Source organism: Anabrus simplex, chromosome 1 (assembly GCF_040414725.1).
Source record: "Anabrus simplex isolate iqAnaSimp1 chromosome 1, ASM4041472v1, whole genome shotgun sequence".
Lineage (NCBI taxonomy): Eukaryota > Metazoa > Arthropoda > Insecta > Orthoptera > Tettigoniidae > Anabrus > Anabrus simplex.
In genome coordinates this window covers 104,022,222-104,038,957 of record NC_090265.1, presented here as the reverse complement: position 1 = coordinate 104,038,957, position 16,736 = coordinate 104,022,222, and the positions used below count along the sequence as shown (strand labels likewise).

General features: G+C 36.8%; 1 protein-coding gene across 1 annotated transcript in view; it reads left to right on the top strand.

Annotated features, from left to right (window-relative positions):
• The window catches only part of LOC136857464 (sodium/calcium exchanger 1), a 250,240-nt gene that overhangs the window by 181,577 nt on the left and 51,927 nt on the right, over positions 1-16,736 (top strand). Inside the window, exon 6 of the mRNA XM_067136181.2 lies at positions 9,942-10,100. Within this exon, the coding sequence (XP_066992282.2) occupies positions 9,942-10,100 (159 nt within the window). The remainder of the gene's footprint in view (positions 1-9,941; positions 10,101-16,736) is intronic.

The window sequence follows — 16,736 nt, the reverse complement described above, 5'->3', positions numbered from 1 at the left end:
TCAGTCATCTTTGTGCAACATCTACACACCAAGCTACACCTCAAGGTAAATTACTTTCGACCACCCAAAACCTGTCTTAAGTGGGTGGCAATCCTGTAGTGATGTCATGTGCATTACGTCAGTTACCGTGATAGTGTCTTGTACATTCATTCATTCATTCATTCATTCATTCATTCATTCATTCATTCATTCATTCATTCATTCATTCATTCATTCATTCATTCATTCATTCAGTCATTCATTCATTCATTCATTCATTCTTCTACTTAAAAATAATATATATAACCGTTCCCATATATGTATTAATTGAGCTATAATCACTGTTTGTGATGCATGAAAAGCATCACATAGACTTTTCACTGGAGACCCCTGATCCCAATTTGAATTAAGTTTCATGTCAAAAGTATGTGAAGGTCAAGAAGGACATCCAGTGACCAAACCCCAATGAGTGTAAGAGCATCTCCAATTATCACCAATGTGTCACTCCTTAAACCAGAAAGAAAGCTAAGAAAGACAGTGACAAAGCACAGATAATAACTACTACATACAAGCGACAGTAATACAATAGGTTGGTTGTAACCTGATGTTCTGTGGTGTGTATTACTGTAGGTTGGAAACCTTAACCTACAAATGAAATTCGGAAATCTGTTGTGTGAACATAAGCGGACTGAGTAATCTGGACACTTAACCCGGGAGTGGTGGCGTGAGGTATTTTGTGACCTGGCGCAAATTTAGTTTGTTCGATTGCACTTATTTTTAAACTTAGAGACCTTGGCTGCCACATACCTCTCCTCACATTCCTTGCCTTTTGTCTGAGGTCAGTGGCATTGTAGTGAAGGGTGTTCATTCTTAGGAAGAGGGATTATTGTCTAGCGATGCAATAAAGTGTCTCGTGCCACCAGTCCTGTTCATCGGAAGTAGGCTACACCAGCAGCAGAGTTAGTGTACCCAGTGACTTATTTTGTAACAATGTTAGGAATTCATTCAGTCAATCCCTTATCACTGAAATGATTCATCAAGGGTATGAGGCAAAGGTCTTTAACAGTCTGTGGAGGAGGAGGAAGTTTTAATGAGAGTGAGGATGAATTTATTAGAAGTAGTAGACTCAAACGGTGATACGTGACAGAGCGCTAATGAAGAATTAAATGTCAGTGATGATGATTTACCTCTTTCTCAATGGTTTTGGATCACAACAGGAAAGGATGATGTTACAAGCTGGACAAACATTCCTCCTGCTAAAAACTCACGTACTCGAACCCACAACATTATCACTCATTTACCGTGAGTGAAACTCATAGCAAGAAGTGCATCATTGCCTGAAGAAGCTTTGAGCATTCTTTTCATGAATGATAATATGTTGCAACTCATTGTGAACTGTACGGACTTGGAAACTGAAAGAGTCAGGGGAATTTATACTGGCAAACGAATAACTTATCACAAGATGGATTGTCACGAAAAGGATCATTAATTCCGGCAGCGTGATTATTTTGGAAGAAACCTTTCCCACCACCCAGGGATATACTGCAGGAATAGCATTACTTAGTTAGCAGGATCTAAGCTTTTCAGCTGATTTATGCAAGATAATGTATTTAATAAAAATTATTCCTAAGCATGACAAGTTTTTACTTTTATATGCTGTGAAGCTACTTAATATTGGATACACAGTATACATTTATTTCTGATAAAATATCATGCTATTGAGTTAATAAATCCAACACATCAACACATGATGAATAAAAATTAGTAATTGTGTTATTAAAGCTAGTTCAGTCATAGTGGTCACAAAGTACCCCACGCCACCTCTCATGTTGCACCAACAGCGCCACCTGTCCAGGGTTAATATTAAAACAACTTTCCCTTTCTGGGTGAGTCAAATGAAGTGGGTAATGAATCGAATGATTGAATATGCTCTCTTCAGTAATTTATATTTTGCTAGTGTTTTCATATCACACCGACACATCAAAGGTTTTCAGCGATGCAAGGATAGGAAAGGACTATGATTGGGAAGGTAACGGTTATGGCCTAAATTAAAGTACAGTCCTAGCATTTTCCTAGTGTGAAAATGGGAATCCTCAGAAAACCATCTTCAGGACTGCCGACAGTGAGATTCAAACCCACCATCTTCTAAATGCAAGCTAACATATTCTAACTGAAACATGGGCTCCAATGAAAAACCAATTTTGGGATTATAACATAAATAATCCCATTGATAATACAGAGAGAAAGACCTAAATGCAATCCAAACAAGTTGTATGATGATAGATAGACCTTGAGTTAATTTCATGACAAGTTTATTAGTAGATGATAATTTAACTGGAGTAAAAAGTTTCATTTCATTTAATGCAGCTGGTTGAGTAGCTGAGCAATATATATGTCCCCAGATTATTAACTTCAGATTCTTCAATTATGTACAAGGAAAAGGTACACTGATATATATAAAAAATGTATTCTTTCAACACTCAGCATTTATAATTTTCTTAATGAATCTTGTCTAAAAATGAAGGCGATTTTCCTTGTTTGTGTGAGAGTGTGTGTGGATGTGTGTCTGCGTTCCTTGGTGACTGGTGTTGTTCGCCGACAGATCTGCTCAGAGGATACGCGTGTTTCGTTGTATCCATCGTTGGAATCGGCGTGGTGACAGCTGTCATTGGTGATATAGCATCGCATTTTGGCTGCTCGTTGGGCATCAAGGACAGTGTCACAGCTATCGTGTTTGTGGCGCTGGGAACCAGTATCCCAGGTAACCCAAGGGCCACATCCCACTCACGTCTCTTCTGGGGGAGCAGAACTTGAGCCTAAATGTTTATTTTTAAGGACATCCATGACATGCCTGTATCAATAGAGTGCTGCAGAGTTTTAAAATCAAGAGTTTCTTTTAGAAATGAAATAAATTTCTCCTTCACTATGGCTCTAACTTCTTAATGAATCTTGTCTAAAAATGAAGAAACTAAACTTAATGTGAAGTCATAAGATAGAATATTTAATGATTGTTGTTTTAACGGAAGGCCATCAGCTCAGGGTCTTTAATAAATTGTTTATTAATTATTAGTTTCAGTTCATAGTGCTGTCCATTCCTATGGAAGGAAAGCCTATAATGTATGTAGTAATGATCAAACAGCCTCATGTTATAATGATGACTTCTGTAACAATCATCCTTTTTACTCTTAAAAAATATTATGACACAATATTTACAGGCTCGTAATCACCCTGAAGCATCCAATACATGTCCTCAGTATTTGGTTCTAGTTAAACTAGTAGGACCTATGCCATTTAGGTTATGGCCATTAGATTTAAGTTAGGTAAACTACAAGTTTGTAGCTAGCTGTACTTCATTGGCCCCCTGTGTGAACCCTGGAGGAAACAGATATTGAAAAGTCATTTTTTAACTGCTTAATTAGCCTCACAAAAAAATTTTCAGATCGAATTGTCAGTAATCATGGAGTCCATCCCTTAAAGAAAACTAACAAACTATGACTGGAATATTTTTCAAAATGGCATTTACTACTGAGAAGAGGATGGAACTGCTTTCTTCTATATCACATCTACATTCATAAACAAATGCATCATATCCTGTAGGGGGTTTTGAAAACTATCTGTTCATCATTTTTTAAACAAATATTATTGTCAGTTCCTAGGAAGAAACAATTAAGTTCAACAATATCAACAATAAAGGAAAGTATTCAAGCTCTTTAAATTGTTTCAATCCTAAAATTTCCAGCGATTTACCCCAATGTGGCAGCGAGCTCATCAGTTTGCCAGACCTCTCCAAGACTCTGGTGGCTAGTGCACTACTACAAGCCTCCTTTGAAGCATGTGTAATGATAGTTCACTTGCAATAATTCTTGCCTTCGGCTTTTATGTAATAAATGAAGTCCCGAGGAGAGAACCATAATTTTTAATTGCTCTAACTTTACAATTATTGGTAGGTCACATAAAACTTTGTTACATATACAGCTCATTAAGTGCCTTAGCTGCTAAGACACCAACTGCCCATAACTGCAGTAAATTATTAATATGAGCAGACATAATCTGAGAATTTATTTAAGAGGCTGTTCTCATATTTTAATTTTGTCCTAAAATCCATAGGTTCTTTGACATTTCTCGTGCAGTTATTTGAAACTACATTTATTTCTCCGCATTGCCGTATCAAATTAGCTTCATTGATTCGTATACACTGATGATATTTTAATCTAAAGAAATCAATAAAGAATTTTGTGTGAAAGTGATGAATCAGTTCACTTGAATTAGATCTCTTGCACTCTGTATCCTTTCAGTATACAATACATCACGTTATTTTTCATATGATAATTAAATTAGAAAATCTGATGTGGGAGATATGTAAACAGTAATATAGACATGAAAACGGTATAGTGAATATCTTCAGAGAGTACTGCTTAATATATCTTCACAATGTTCCTTTTTCCCCTCTCTACAATTTAGAGCATACTGTACAGTAATACAGAGGCTCACCAACTCAAGGCATCATGGCATGGCATCAGGCATAGAATACAGTAATATTGATTTGGACTCTGAATAGAATTGTTTGGATACTCAATTGCTACTCCCCCAGAAGACAGACGACATGGTGGCTGCTTCCTGCTCTTCTAGGCCTCATCTCTTATTCCGTGACTGATGCTGTTTTGTGGGGAGCGTACTTTACTATTTTCTTCTTTCCCTTTCCCTTTCCCTTTTAGATGTTGCTTCTCTAATTCAGTGTTGTGCAAGCTTCTCTCTATGTAAAAAAACTCACTTACTCTTATTTATTATGCATTGAATCAGGTATTAAAATAAATGGGTATGACCTTTAAATGATACTGTGTATGTGAAACATTGTGCTTTTCAGGAAGTAATTTTTTCTACAATCCCCAACATGCTGTTGCTCACTATGTTGTTAATAAAACAGTTATAATTGCATGTGTTGAACTGGTAGAAGATTTTTCACTTCTTCACACCTATTCTTCATTCTTAAATAGAAGAATGACTATAAATGAATTGATCTCTTTTTACTTTTTTCTTACATATGATTTAATTAAGTGTATGGACATATATATTTTTGCAATATCTCCCAGTAATTAATACATTGCATATTTCAATGGTCCACAATTATTTACACTTTATCTATAATTACATCTTAAAGAATGTCTTACTTTTAGTGATAAATTAATTAACTCTTCATGTTTTGTTCTGTTAAATTTTCAGGATGGAAGTGTGATTCTGACAACATGTATTAAATATATTACCTCCGTTCTTGCCTGCCCCAGTGTCTTAAAATACTTGCATGTCTCAATGTCATGTAACCCTCTCTTCTTGAGGCAGCGAGGAAAAGGAAAGATGAAGCTCAAAAATTAAAAGATTCTTAAAAATCTGAGAATTTAAATCACACAGAACCTTTATAAATAATAGGATTTTTAATGCTGTTATATTTAATAGAGACCTCAGAAAATTATAAAATCAGGCAAGGTAAAACTAATAATCAGGTGTAACAAGAGGTATCATATCAAACTGCAAAAAATTGGTTACATTTACTAAAATATGTCACTGTAACAGAAATTTTCCATCACTTTCCTCCACCAATTGCACTTCTTTTAGTCCCTTTTTTCTAATGAATAAAGAACCCAAATAACATATGCCCAATGGACTTAAGATTCATTGTCCCAAGGTATTGGTGTATGCCTTTTAGATTTGTTCTGGTAGCCTATTTATCCAAACCCTGAAGTGCAGATTTTCTAGTATGAAAGCTAAGATCTTTACCTCAAATAGAGTGAAAAATGGAAAATAATTAGCTGAAATAGACCCTCTTCACTCCTTAACCAATCATAAGTTTGCAATTGAATAAGGAATATGATATAGTGCATTCATTACACTTGAAACAACTCTTATTACTCTTCATGTTAAAAGATTAATTAATTCTTTCTTTTAATCATCTGTCCAAATGACAACTATCACTTCTTGTGAAGTCATCAACTTCCATCCAGTAGAATTTTAAATGGTTGCCCTAAAATTGTTAAACTCATTGAATGCATAATATTCAATCTCTCTCAAAAATGTCAAAATTTGTTTGTCTCTGACCATCCTTTTCCTCAGCTTGCCTCTTTAGCTCTCTTCTCACTATCTGTATTTCTTCCCTCTCTTTCTCTCTCAGATATGTTAGGCGGGTATTTGAGTTTCGTAATATCCATAATTGGGATCGGTTGTCTGACGGCCATCATTGGTGATGTGGCATCGCACTTTGGGTGCACTGTGGGCCTGCGTGACGCCGTCACTGCCATAGCATTCGTGGCGCTAGGTACCAGCGTACCAGGTAAGACGGCTACAGACAAGCCGTCTGTGGGTAGGCTTTGTTAAGTGCACACCTCTAAACTGATGTTAACATTATTTAAAACTGATGGAAAAGAAACATCACTGAATAATTCACTAACACTGAACAGTAGTTAGATTACTTCATTAATTATGTTGTTTCCTTACACCAAATTATATGATTTAATTGTGTTTTCAAATTTTTAAATTAAAAAAAATTGTAACTTCTTTTTGGTAGAAATAAAAAATAAGCTCACATTATTCTGACTACCAGTATGTATTCGTAAATGTGCACAGAATGTAAGCAAGTCTCATCACAAATATAAAATTTATGAAACTATACAAAGCAAGTTATGAAACTCTGAATTCTTGACACTATCATATAAAATTAAGAAAATATTTCTTAGGAATTAAGTAACTAAAGGAAGATATAAAATGAAAAGAACACTTCCACAGAATGTGAGTTTTCAATTTTCGTATATCAATCAGTTACTGGAAATTATATTAATTGCTTGTGAGTACCAGTAGTGAGATTGAAAATGGGGGTACAGTCATTTTTATGGTCATAAGTTTGCATTCACAAATTAATACATAGTTTAATAATAATGATAATACTAAGTAGCAGTAGTTGTAGGCCTAGTAGTAAATCTCGCTTACCCCAACTTTTATTTGGTTGAAAGCATATACTGAAACTATTTAGCCAATAAAGGTAATTGGGCTACTTAAGTTTTATCACTCTTTTCAAATTAAAATTTATTTTACTTAATAGATGTCACTTCTCCAGAATATTTCTAAGTTTTGAATGAGTTTTAAAAAACATTCACATCAGTGAAAGTACTGGTATACAATGTTTTATTGATATAATATGTCATACTTCTTCAAAGTTCTTCTGCTTAATATTATACCAACAAATATATAATCTTGGTATATACAATTCGTGTCTTAATTAAGGTGACTTTCCTACTAACCTTTCAAATCATTACTTAGCTGTGGTCATATGATACATTAATTAAATTTCCAAGAGGATCAGGGTATCAGTAGAGGTGTTGCTCTTAAGAAGCTGAACCTATTGTTGCAAAAGCAACCTGCTATAAACTAGAGCTAGAGCAAGACTGGAAAATAAGCACTAGCTTTGTTGTATCTCAGCCTGATGCATTGCATGTTTTAGTGTTCTGCTTCCCAACAGCTTCACCACATCACAAATCTCCTCCTTTTGTTGAATGTAATAGAAGATGTGTTCATAATGTGTTCTTCATATTTTTGGTGATTTTTCCCTAGCATTCGTTCCAGAAAAGAAGCAGCTAGTGATGCCGAAAGAAGAAACTTCATGAGTGGAAGCGATGTACTTCACTAACATTCAGTTTAAACAAGGATTTGAGTATCATGGTAAATTTTCTTCCTTCCCTATTCCTTTGTCTCCTGTACCCTAGACAATTTCATCAAACACTTTATCAACTGTAGTCTACAGGTATAGACAAAATCACAACCATAGTTTCAAAATGAACATTGAAGACCAAGCATTCAATCAAATTATTTTGACCTCCTTAAGGGGAATCTACGGTGAATTGTGAAGGTATTATGCTACTTAGTTTTAAAGAAAGTTCTTGCATATTTTAATAATGTTATTGGCTTTACGTCCCACCAACTACTTTTACAGTTTTCGGAGATGCTGAGGTGCTGGAATTTTGTCCCGCTGGAATTCTTTTACGTCCCAGTAAATCTACCGATACCTGGCTGACGTATTTGAGCACTGAGCTAGGATCGAACCTGCCAAGTTGGGGTCAGAAGGCCAGCGCCTCAACTGTCTGAGCCACTGAGCCCATCTTTGCAGATCTTGTCAAAAACTTAACAGCTCAAGTGAAATGGCACCTTAACTGACTTACAAAAGTTATAACTTTTTCACAGAAACCTAGACCTAGACTATTCAGAGAAGTTTTCTACTACTAATGTACATTAAGTAGTAAAGGTTGGTTTCTTGTTTATTCATGCCAGTGTAGATGCAGTGCAGGACCAACACAATCATAGAACTAGCACTGTGCCTATCCACAAGAAAAGATCCTTTTAATAGGCCCAATTCAACAAAGAACAGTATTAATCAGATGTAACAGAGAGTATCATATCAAATAAATTAGTAGCATTAAAACCATATCCTCATTAACATTACATGAAACTAAATTATACCTGTCTTCATGGTTGATATGGGCAAAACAAATCTCTAAACAGAATTTGAAAAATCATTCAGGAAATTCATACCACTTTACATCTATGACAAGTTATGAAATTTTGACAGGTTAAGAAAAGGGAAAGGGGCTGCCTAACCAAGGTGGTGTAAAGACATGCTTGGTTCAACTGGAGAGTAGTGGGTTCCATTCCCCATCAGGAAGTCGAATAATTTAGAAATGAGATTTCCACTTCAGAAGTGACATATGGCTGTGAGGTTCACTCAGTCTACACCAATAATGAATACCAGGTTAATTCAGGTGACCAGGCATAGGGCTAACCACTCTATTCCACTTAGTGCCGAGGTTAAGAATAGTGGAAGCCTTTACCTTCCATTCCTTCAAAGGACTTTGTAGACTACACGTAGATGGCTTCTTAACAAGAAAATAAATCTCCATGACTTATTATTGTAAAAAGAACAATTAAAGATGGAGAAAACGTTGCATTCCTGATGCTGTTCTTTTAATTTGCCTGAGCTTATAAAAAGTTTTCATTATTAGAGAAATTAGTTATTAGCAAAACTTTCCAACACGTGCGCCGACAAAGCAGGACTGGTAGCTGTGCGCGTTCTTCCCGATCTTCTTTTGTGAATATCACAAATCGTTCCATGCGTCTCAAACTTCCCAGTAATGCGTTTTAGGCGTGTTGGGGGTTCTGTTTCAAACTCCCTCCTCCACTTACGTTGCACTTCAATGGCATTATCAAACCTGATAAACCACTTCATAATGTACTTTCGTTGCTCGAACGTCAAGCATGCTCCAGCCATTTTGTTTTCCCACTATCATGATGCAAGTACCAACATCTGTTGAGCAAAAGACCATACTACAACATTTAAAAACAATGATAACAGTTGACAAAGTCCATATCCCGATATCGTCTAACAAAGAGTGCATACATTTTTCTGGTGGACTCTGTATAATGTAAAAGATCCTTTTAATAGGCCTAATTTAACAAAGAACATTATTAATCAGACTTAACAGAGGGTATCATATCAAATATGAACATTTCAAAGTGTTATGCTGTATGTTCTTAACAGAGCACAACTGTGCTCATATAACCAGATGGGTTAAATATAGTGCCATGACAATAAATTGGTTTGGTGAGGGGTAGAAACACTACATCAATTTATAGCAATTGCAGTGCATTCAAGCCCTTTGGCACAACTGTGGTCTCCTGAGAATGTAAAGTACAATTCCTTGCAAAATGTTAAATTTGTGTATTGATTTGCTGTTACAAAATCTCACATAACACAAAATAATATCATGACTATGGTTTTAATAAAATTAAAGATAGACTATTAATGTTCATATCATCCTCCTATTTGAAAATCATTGGAAACAATCCATCTACATCATGATACTCTTAAATCCTTGTTTAGCCATTGTGTCTGGAAAGGGTCTAAATTATTCTTACAATGCCAACAGACATGCATCAGGGCTGGGTGTGTTTCATCATCTCCATCGTTTGGATAGGCATCCTGACTGCTTTCATTGGTGATGTGGCTTCACACTTTGGCTGTAGCATCGGCATGAAAGATGCTGTAACAGCCGTTGTCTTTGTCGCCATGGGCACTAGTCTTCCAGGTAACTTCATATTCTGGCCAAACTTCTGCGTTGTGCTATGGGTATGCATATACTGATGAAGTCAGCATTGTAAATTATTTCTTGGCATATGATAAAACACAAAATAATATTACTGTACTATAACTGAAGGTTGATTCTTTTCTACAATATATACGAGGGCGTACCTAAAAAAATAACTGGAATAACACTGCCGTAGGCGTAGCTTGTCTAGTATGCATTTCTGCTGCTAGGCATGTATAGCGCAACTCATTGCCAGTTCAGTGCCACCTGTTTTGTCGACCTGGCTTGTTCTGTTCATTTGCAGTGATTGTTTTTGCTAGCACTGTTTTGTTCTTATTTCGTTTTTTTATGATGGCAAGTTTAAGTGAACAACATGCAAACCTTTTATTAGGAAGTTTTAAGAAGATTGCACAACAGTGTTCGTCAAGAAAGAGACCCAATTTGTGGCAGACAGGAGACTGGTTCGTCCACCACGACAACACACCTACACACACAGCCATCTCTGTTAGACAGTTTTTGGCTAAAAATGGCATGGTTCTGCTGCCCCATGCCTGACCTGGCTCCGTGCACCTTTTTCTTATTTCCATGCATGAAAAGGGGCATGAAAGGACACCGATTTGACAACATTGAAGAGGTCAAGAAAAAAACGAGGGAGGAGCTGTCAGCCATTTCTAAAGATGATTACAAAAAATTTTTTGAACTGTGGAAGCACCAGTGGGACAAATGTATTAGTTGTAATGGAGAGAAGAGGATAAGGTTGTTTCGTAAAAAAGTTGAAAATATATATAGCTTTTAAAAAATAATTCCTTTTTTGTTTGGGTACCCCTCGTACAGCATATGTATATATACATATACACACTATATAGGCTCTAAGAGATCTGTAAATCATGGTCTTCAAGTTAATGCAGAATACCAGTAACATAGCCAAACTGTGAAATGAATACTAGAGTGGAAGAGAAACTTATGCAGGCAAGAATCAAAATAACTTGAGGTGGATCTTTGTAGAGGCAAACATACTACAGGGTTTAGCCTAAGACTACTTTTTTGTGATGAGATTCCTTCAGCGATTGATATTTCTGCTTCTGCCTCGCTTGCTACCTATCAATTCTTTTGCAGCTGGTTTACTTCAGTGAAATTCTCTTTTGCAGCCTAAGAATTTCAGGTTATAAGGGTTGCGTTGTTTATCCACCACATTTGCCCACTGTTTGTCATCTCACTAAGGAGAATTATAGTAGGCTTCGGTCAATAGTAGAAGAAATTGTTAATGATACTGTTGTTGTTTCTCATGAAGATCAATTCATGAGCCACTCAACGTGGTGGAACAGGTATTCAAAGAGACCAGCTTAAGGGGGGGAATGTGTGTGTCTCTTCCTCTCTTTGTCAGCTTGTCTCAAATATTTGAGACGTATTTTATGATGCTCCTAAAAATCTGAAACATGGGTAGCCTTCCGGTATATTAGATTTCATAAATGTATTACTCAATTCATTTAGTTTTATGTCAGAAGAAAGAAAACTTATTTTTCTACTCAATAAGTCTGAAGATATCTTTAATAAGCAAAGCTCAACATAAAATAATTAACGAATATAAAGAATTTAATAAAATTTTAATCAGATGGTCTAATTCAAGAGAAAATTCACCCTGTAATTGTATATAATAGAAATAATTAAAATATGCTACAGTGCCATATTCAATTTTAAATGAATTCTTTTCATAACAAATATCTGGTTACATTCTTAATCAACATCACTGCAATAAAATGCATGATTCTAGTGATAAAACATTTTGTACAAGGTGAAATAAAATTGATCAATGTAAATGAATACCACTTTTGAGCTCCTATGAACAATGGAAATGGTTCTAAACTATATAACAAACTATTCCTAGCAATCACAATAGGATAAATAAATATTTAACTAATATCTAACAGAATATGCTAAATTTTTCTTTGTTGAGGTTGTTACATAAGAAATAGTTGTCTTAAATATCTGTAGCACATACTCTACATATCTCAGCAGTATTTCAAGAGGAACTTGCTCTGAAAAAATGTCAAGGGTATAAGAGTAGAACAACTCAGTTGGACTATCTTCATTATCCTGTTTATATCATGAAATAATTTACACTGCTGGCTGAAACAGGGTATCTTTATTCACGATTACCCCGACTGCTGATCTGCTGCATAAAATATAATAAAGGCATCTTATGACAGTGTATTAAATATCAAGGAAAATGTTCACATACTAAGCATTTTTGTTAAAGGATAAAATACGTTCAATTGTATCTTCTTCCACATAAAGATTTTTTATTAAATATTTCTTGACTTTCCATAAAATTTACGCAACTCATCTTTAGGCTGGTACTAAAATACTTCAGATGGCCATTATGCATTCATGATAACAACAAATACAATGAGTTAAAAGTTATTTTACAATGAATTAAACGTCTGCATATTTTGAAAGAAATAAAATTAATAAGAAGAATGCTAGTCCGCCTCTGTGGTATAGTGGTTAGAGTGATTAGCTGCCACCACCCCGGAGGCCTGGGTTTGATTCCCCGCTCTGCCACGAAATTTGAAAAGTGGTATGAGGGCTGGAACGGGGTCCACTCAGCCTTGGAAGGTCAACTGAGTAGAGGTGAGTTCCATTCTCACTTCAGCCATCCTCAAAGTGGTTTTCCATGGTTTTTCACTTCTCCTCCAGGCAAATGCCGGGATGGTACCTCAATTAAGGCCACAGCTGCCTTCCCTCTTCCCTGTCTATCCCTTCCAAGCTTCCCATCCCCTACAAGGCCTCTGTTCAGCATAGCAGGTGAGAAACTGGTCCTCCTCCCCAGTTGTATCCCCTGGTCCAAAGTCTCACGCTCCAGGACACTGCCCTTGAGGCAGTAAAGGTAGGATCTCTCACTGAGTCCAAGGGAAAAACCGACCCTGGAGGGTAAACAGATTAAGAAAGAAAGAAGCATGTTAAACTTTTCCCTGTAAATCTCTATAATGAGTAGTAAATATTAGCAAATATTTTTAAGAAAATCTAGTATGATCATTTACAGAAACCAGAATTTAATAGAAAGTACTAGAGAAAAATCTACTCTTATTATAATATTTGTTCCTATACCATTTTATTTTATTTTATTTTGTGGAAGCTCAGTAATTTGCCACAATTTGTCAGAGTTATAATTCAGTACAGAATTACAATTCATAACAGTTATGTTTCATCACATATATATAATTTGTAATGGTTATAATTCATCACACAATTGCAATTCTTCACAGTTATAGTAGGTTTACCAGAATTTGTCAAAATTTTGCCATATATTTTTGAATATCAGCTTATTTAACTTTCATAATAAACGTTTTTAACTTTCTCTTTTCTACAATAATGTATTGTGTTCCAATAGTTTTTACTGATATTGGCAACTTAAAAAATCCAAATATTCCACTGTAATTTTGTAGTAGTTTCACAATTATGAGTGATGAAGTTAGATACACACAAAATGAAAAAGGACACAGTAATATTTAATACACAGTTCAAAAAAAAATGTAGGGGAACATGTTTTTGAATGTATGCCATGCTCCACAAAACAATACCTCACACCCAGGTATATTACCAACTAAACCTTTATTCTTTACCGTTGAAGTATACAAAGGGCCGATGACCTTAGATGTTAGGCTCCTTTAAACAACAAGCATCTAAGTACCGTATACAATAGAACATCGATGGATTTCCATTCGTTTTCAGAACAGAAATGGAAATGTCCAAATAGGGACAAAAACAAAGTGATAACAGTCCTCCCGGGTGGATTTTTATCACAGTTGGAGAGCTTCAGTATGGTGTAGATCCTCCACAAGCATTTATCACAACTTGGTATCTATGTGGCATGCTCTGTATAAGTCGACGTAGGTCACGTTGCGTTATCACATCCCATTCTTCAATGAGAGCCTGTTTGAGGTCTTTGAGAGTCTGTGGTGGAACAGGACGCCCACGAACACTTCTGTCAAGCCTATCCCACTCATGCTCGATGGGATTAAGGTCGGGACTCACCGTTTGCCATTCCATCTCTTGAATGTCCAATTCTCGCAAGACAGTTCTGGTGATGTGCGCTACATGAGCCCTGGCATTGTCGTGCATGAGTACAAATTCAGGGCCAACACTGTATGCAACAACCAACACATGCTGTAGCAGTATCTGCTCAATGTACCCTGTAATGGTAAGATTACCATGGACAATGACAAGATCCACACGACCATCAATACTGATGTCACCCCACACCATCACAGAATCTTGTCCGAATCGGTTGCCTTCCTCGACAACATTTGGCATGTACTGGTCACCACGGCATCTCCATACATGTTGACGTCCATCACGCTGTGTCAGGGGAAATCTGGACTTGTCTGTGAACAACACAGGTCTTCATTGGCGAAGTTGTCAGTTGACATGCATACGGGCAAACATAAGGTGAGCTGCGCGATGTTTCTGCAATAAACGGAGCACTCAAACAGGACGCCTGAGTCGTAAGGACACTTCTCTTTACCTGTTTCTTACTGTCTGGTCAGACACCGTGACTCCAGTGACCCTCCTGAGGTCTTTATGCAGTTCTCTGGCAGTTGCTGAATGATGCCGCAACTCACAGATGGTCAGATATCGGTCATCCTGTGGGGTTGTCATGCATCCACGACCTTGTCCAACCCTCCTTGTGAACTGGTCTGTCTCATTGTAGCTATTCCACAAATGTTGAATAACTGACGGAGAGACATTGAGATCTACAGCAACACGACGAAAAGTCCATCCTTCCTGGATCAAAGTGATGGCCCTTGCGACTTGAACCTCGTTGAGGTACAACATGCTCAAATGACCGCAGTAGTCTGTGTACCTCACAATGACACATGGCCGCACCACTATTCACTTTGTTTTGAGGGGTTGCCTGACAGTTTAATGCATGGCTATGCCTGCAGATGGAGTATAACTTTGATTTTACATACCCTGAGTAGCTAAGGTCTCAAGGTATGCTGTAAAACCATTGGAACCCCATCTACCAAATTAATATTCACATACCAGACGTTACAAAACATTTCCCCTAATTTTTTTTTAACTGTGCAGTTTAATGTCTACCAAACATAGAACTATCACAAGTAGGGTAGTGTGGCATTGTGATCTACTTGGTAAACATAATCATTGCTAACAGTAACATGTAATAAGAACAGAATCATAAAGAGACCTTCAGGTCATTCCAGTCATACTGCTTGACTCCTTCTGACTAAGAAGAAGGGAAAATAAGCTGAGACTGGCTCATATATTTCCAGCACCATTGAAAATTACAAACAGTATAAGGAGGAAGGAAACATTCTACCCTATCTCCAGGCACTGGACCATAATATAACATGAAACTCACAGGTGACTAACTAAACTATTATTAGTTAATTCTGTTATGAATTCAGCGTGACTAATTCAAATTGTAACCAATAAATCACCTAAGGCACATATTCACAGGGTGAATATGATTCTGTTAAAGTGTGGCTAATTGTAATGATGATGGAAAAATGGTGGTGAATTTCTCTAAACCCTCATTTTGTTCATCAGGATTTATTTTGCTCAAAAAGAAGCCCTTTAGAATTCCAATGTTTCCTTTTACTGAAACAAGCAGTTCCCCTCTCATCAACATAACCTGAATGCAACAAGTACAACAGTCATCAACATCTGTAATGTAGAGAGGTTTCTTCCTTACTCAAACTAAGTCATACTGTCAGTGAATTTCTGTTATAAACAGTGCGTACGTCTGACTACAATCATGAGTACAGTGTTAATGTTAACATCTAAAATATGTGTTGACTTATTTGCTATCATGTTCCAACATGCTTTAAATTTTATTTGAGTTGGCAAAGGATAAAGAAAGCATCTCCATATTTCCATGAGTTACCTGTGCATACCGGTATTCTCCACTCCACCCCTCCTCATAACATTATCATTTAACCAAGTACACAGAAAATGCCATTATTCTATACAATTACTTCAACTAACTGTTCAGCTGCCGGCCCTGTGGTGTGGGGGTAGCTGTCTGCCTCTTACCCAGAGGCCCCAGGTTCAATTCCCGAACAGGTCAGGGATTTTTACCTGGATCTGAAGGCTGGTTCGAGGTCCAGTCAGCCTACGTGATTAGAATTGAGGAGCTATCTGACGGTGAGATAGCGGCCCCGGTCTAGAAAGCCAAGAAAAACGGCCGAGAGGATTTGTCATGCAGACCACACGACACCTCGCAATCTGCAGGCCTTCAGGGTGAGCATCAGTCACTTGGTAGGCCAAGGCCCAAGTAACTGAACAATCTGGTTAGCCATACTAACAGACTGCAAATTAACAGCTACACCATGGGGTTAGTTAGGTTTATTAACTGTTCAGTAACTAACAGCAATATATTTCAAAATGAGATATTTTGGCCTGGCTGTTATGTACTTTGAGTACTGTACTACAATTTTCCCACACTCTGATAATGGTACCATATTGTGTGTGCGTGCGTGCGTGCGTGTGTGCGTGCGTGCGTGCGTGCGTGTGTAATGTTTTTACGGGCAGATGCCCTTCCAGATATTCCTGATGATGAGGAGCTAATGAAGATGACATGAATGATGAAATGATGATTAATACTGGGAAGGG